The sequence below is a fragment of the Astatotilapia calliptera genome, chromosome 5, assembly GCF_964374335.1.
Source record: "Astatotilapia calliptera chromosome 5, fAstCal68.1, whole genome shotgun sequence".
NCBI classification, from domain to species: Eukaryota; Metazoa; Chordata; class Actinopteri; order Cichliformes; family Cichlidae; genus Astatotilapia; species Astatotilapia calliptera.
The window spans coordinates 36,841,940-36,846,557 of record NC_137426.1 but is presented as its reverse complement, the minus strand read 5'-3'; the positions used below and the strand labels follow the sequence as shown (position 1 = coordinate 36,846,557).

The 4,618-nt window shown below is 38.5% G+C and overlaps 1 protein-coding gene across 1 annotated transcript; it reads left to right on the top strand.

Moving 5' to 3' along the window:
• Positions 1-578: 578 nt before the first annotated feature.
• On the top strand, positions 579-3,424 carry LOC113021748 (P2Y purinoceptor 1-like). Its single transcript, XM_026166463.2, has one exon. The coding sequence runs from the start codon at positions 1,180-1,182 to the stop codon at positions 2,227-2,229; it is 1,050 nt and encodes a 349-aa protein (XP_026022248.2). The 5' UTR covers positions 579-1,179; the 3' UTR covers positions 2,230-3,424.
• The last annotated feature ends 1,194 nt before the right edge of the window (positions 3,425-4,618 follow it).

The window sequence follows — 4,618 nt, the reverse complement described above, 5'->3', positions numbered from 1 at the left end:
ATATTTTGATTTCTTTGATTAAGAATAGCAGTGCTTTGTTATTAGGAAACAGGGAGAAGCTCTGTTTTAGCACTGATCATTTTTACTAACATCAGGACCTTTTAGTCTGTCTTGGCTGTGATGTGAAGGCAATCTCTTTCTGTCACAGGTCACTCACACACATACATCTATCTATCCATACATCCATACATCTATCTATCCACACACACACACACACACACACACACACACACACACACACACACACACACACACACACACACACACACACACACACACACACACACACACACACACCCACCTAGTGGGGTAAGCCACTAGGTGGCGACAAATAATCAGCATTACTAGTATAGTACTTCGACTTCCATTGTGTCATTGGTCTACTTCAATACGCACATGTAAATAGAACTGAAATAAGAACATATAAGAACCCAGTGTGTCATATATTATATCTTAGCCTGATTAAATCAAGTAGATTAACGATTGCTTATCTAGTTTGTGGCTTGCTGGCACCAGAGGTCAGAATAGAATGGCCAGACTGGTTCCACAGACAGTGTGACAAAGGATTATAGAGACTGTACATACAAAAAAGGGGAACTGGGACAGAGTAGAGACGCCTGGGGAAATTAATGTCATAAAGCAGAATGTCTATGTTGTGACATTCTGTACAACAGAACAGTTTTTTGATTAATCTTTTAATAAATCCATATTCTTTGATCTTTGAAAACGTTTCTGTAGCTTGTTTAAATATTATTTCATTTCATTTTTTTTTATGTGTTTCAGTTGGTTGGGCCACATACCATCGAAGTCATTTAAATATTATAAGGTACGGTGAGATAGCTAGCTGTATCCTTTAGTGTCGTTTTACACAGCAGTGAGCTGACTGCATCTGTGATGTCAAATGATTTAAAGCAATACATGATTTAATTTGTACTTTGTGCGTGTCTGTTTTTATTTTTACTCCCCCCCCCCCCCCCCCCCCATTCTTTACGTCATTATGAGTGTGCTACCATAGCTGGAAAAAAGTGGGCGGATACCCTTTTTAAATTGCATATTCACTTGTGGGTTTTGTTTTTTTTTTCCACGATTAGCTTTCAGTGGAGGTCATTGCTCTGAGCGAGCCGATCACTGACTGCTGTGTTTTTGTAGGAGATTTTATATGACAAAGGTTTTACATCAATGCGAGAGATGTCTGTAAACAACACAAAAGGACCTTGTGAGGGCAACCTAATCAATCTAAATTTTACGCACAGCTTTTTGCCGCCCGTCTTTATCACCGTGTTCATTGTCGGGACGGTGTCCAATATCTGTGGACTGAGAAGCGTATGTGTGAGCTGGAAGAAAAACGGAAACATCAACATCTTCATGTTCAATCTCGGGGTGGCGGACCTGCTGTATCTGTTTACCCTGCCGTTCCTCGTCTACTATTACGCGCGTGAGAGTGACTGGCAGTTTGGCCAGCCTTTCTGCAAGGTGACGCGCTTCTGCTTCAACCTCAACCTTTATGGCAGCATCGGCTTCCTTACCTGCATAAGCATCTATAGGTACCTGGGCATTGTGCACCCGATGAAAGTGATGGGGAAAATCACCAGTCGCCACTCTCTGGCCATAAGCGCTCTGGTCTGGGTTTTGGTCATTATTCAAATTACTCCTGATATATTCTTTGACAAGAATGATGAAAAAAAACCAAACTCGTGTTTTGACACCACCTCAACCAACCTGACCAGATACTACCTGCCATACAGCATCAGCTGGACGGTCACCGGGTTTGTCCTGCCTTTGGTCATCATTTTGGGCTGTTATGGACACATCGTGGTGGTTCTGGGAAAGAACGCCAATGTCAACCCACTGCTGAAGCAGCGATGTTTGAAACTGGTCGTGATTCTGGTCATACTTTTCTCCGTCTGTTTCATTCCCTACCATATATTTCGAAATTTAAATCTCACTACCAGGATTTTGAAACAAGATGGGCTTTGTCACCACCTCTTCGACGACATCTACATTGCACACCAGGTCGGCAGATTCCTGGCTTGTCTAAACAGCGCGATAAACCCGCTGATTTATATAGTAGGAAATGATGATTTCCTGACTAAGTTTCAAGACTTCAGTAATCGGACCAGGATGTCTCTTGCCGGACTCAAAAGCGCAATTATTTACCGCAAACCCATAGAAGCGGACGTGGATTTACCCGCAGACATGTGCACCAGTTTCGACAAGAGGAGTGGATAGGGCGCAGAATCAGTTTACGCGAGTTGCTCGTCTATACATGTCACGCACCGCCAGCACTTCCACAGATCCGTGAACAAAGTACGTGACTGCGACTGATGATTGTGCTTAAGGGAGGACTGGCGAGGGGTAGGTCACTGAGGTGTCAGTGCACAGAGAAAGTCAAGTGTCCGGATGGTTCCCTGGATGTTACCGAAAAGACTTAAAGCTGAAGCTCCAGCTCATATACCTCTATTTTTGAACTGTTCCAAGTGTTAAGCATTGTAACAACTTATATATTTTTATTTTCTGCGTATTTAGTAAGCCTCAAATCTTTCTTCTGTACAGTGCAGCAGGAAGTATGCTGTTGACACTTATTTGTGTTATGTGCTACACTGCCCTACCTTTGGACTGTTAGATGAAGCTTTGATATACTTCACCATGAGTTGTATTTTTCACCTCAACATGTAACCGACTCAGACTCAAACCATAAAAGGGATTTTAACAGCACTTGTTTTAAGAGTCTGGCACAGCCTAATTACTGCCGTTTGTTTAGAGAAAACGGACACAATACAGCAACAGCTATGTATGAAACTGGAGTGGACAGTCTGAAGTAGAAATACCACTAAAACTTTTCAAGTGCTCTCTTATTTCTTCTTCTTTTTTTCTTTAACCTAAATAAAAAAGTAATATCATCAAATGAATCCGCGTGTCACAAAGGTGAAATAATCTAATTATATCTCATACAGATGGGTAGCAAAGGCGATGCACATTATGCGGAACCCTCACGCGGTTCCATTGAAGTATGCGTGTCAAACATGCACCGTGGGAATAAAAGTTGCTGGGTTTCAGTCTGGTCCACTGTGTTGCTTTGCAAAATTTGAAAATCACAGCGAAGAATTAATAACGAATATACTGCCATCTCTGCTATGGGGAAACCACCATTACACAGGAATAAGAATACGGGCAAATATAGGCTACATGGGCTACAGTCAAGTATTTTTATACTGAAAAACGCGAAACTGTCTGGTTATTACATTTGCAAAGGTCTAACTTGTAGACACCCCCCCCCCCAATTCTACAGACATAATAGCATTATTTATTTTTTTATTTCGTTTTTAAAGACGCACTTTAAACACTAGTCCTCTGTTTTTCAAATGGTTGCTTTATTACAATCAGGATTTTGATCATCTTTACAATAAAAGAAAGTGTGACATGGTCTGGTTTTTGTTGGGTCCTTTCCTGGTTATTGTGATTATTGTGAGGTTATTGTATTACAAGTTTTTAGTTTACTTTTCATTGTTATTCTTGAGCTCTAGTTTTGATTTATTATTATGTTTCTAGGATTATTCTAGGACTATTCTAGTCTGGTGTTTTAGAAATATAATAATGGATTCTTTGTGTGTTAGTTGAACGTAGCCTCTCCTGTGCTTTTTCTATGTTTAATTAATTGTGCATGTCTTATCTTTAAATCTAGTTAGCAGGACTGTTTTAAGGTTTGGGGCCCAGATAAGAGAAAAAAAATCCCTTTTGGCCCGACCACTTTACTATTGCAAACCATGCCAGCCCTAAATCTGTAACACTTTGCAGACAAGGATCAATATTCTGTTTAAATAGATATTTTTATTTTATGCATGACTGATGAGATGTGTGCAAGTCATTTTTTACATTTTAATATTTTTATTGATAACATTACATTAAAAATATTTATTTATTCATTTATTTATTGTTTATTTATTTTACAGTGATTGGTACTTTACACAAAATATAACTATAAAATATATGTTAACTTTTTGGATGGAAGAGTATTTAAATTCTTATCTATAAAATGGTGAAAGTATTTTTTTTATAATATTAGGTATTGGAAAACATAACTTAAATAATCCTTTGGGTAATAATTAAACAAAGTATAGCCAAACAAAATAAGTTTAAATGTGATTTTGCAGCAATCACAGGCAGTGTGCAAAACATATGCAGAGCAATGCACACTTGTCCAAAAATGCACTTTATGTGATGTTATAATGATAATGGATTATTAATTAAATTAATCAAATTAAAACATTAATAGTGCATGGGGAAAAAAGTCCCAAATGACATCCTGCAATTAGACATGTTTTGTTTTTTTTTACTTAAAATAACTTACCTCATTCTTCACATATCAGTGGGGCTGGTTCAGTGTCAGGAGTGTGGGTGTGAGGATACAACAGCCTGAGCCAGAGGTTTGATCTGTTTGGCCTTGCAGCAGGTAGCAGATAAGTGATTTAGTACATTTAGTACAATTACGTGTTGGCTAAAATAACTCAAACACGTTATTTTTTGTTAGAAATTAAATATATTAGCTAATTAAGTCAAACAGTGTCTGTGGACTTTATTTGTTTCATTTCCCCCTGTCTCTTTTCTTTCTTTAAATACA

What these genes read in the sequence shown, in the direction of transcription:
- LOC113021748 (XM_026166463.2), top strand. Translation starts at nt 1,180, where the DNA reads ATGCGAGAGATGTCTGTAAACAACACAAAAGGACCTTGTGAGGGCAAC.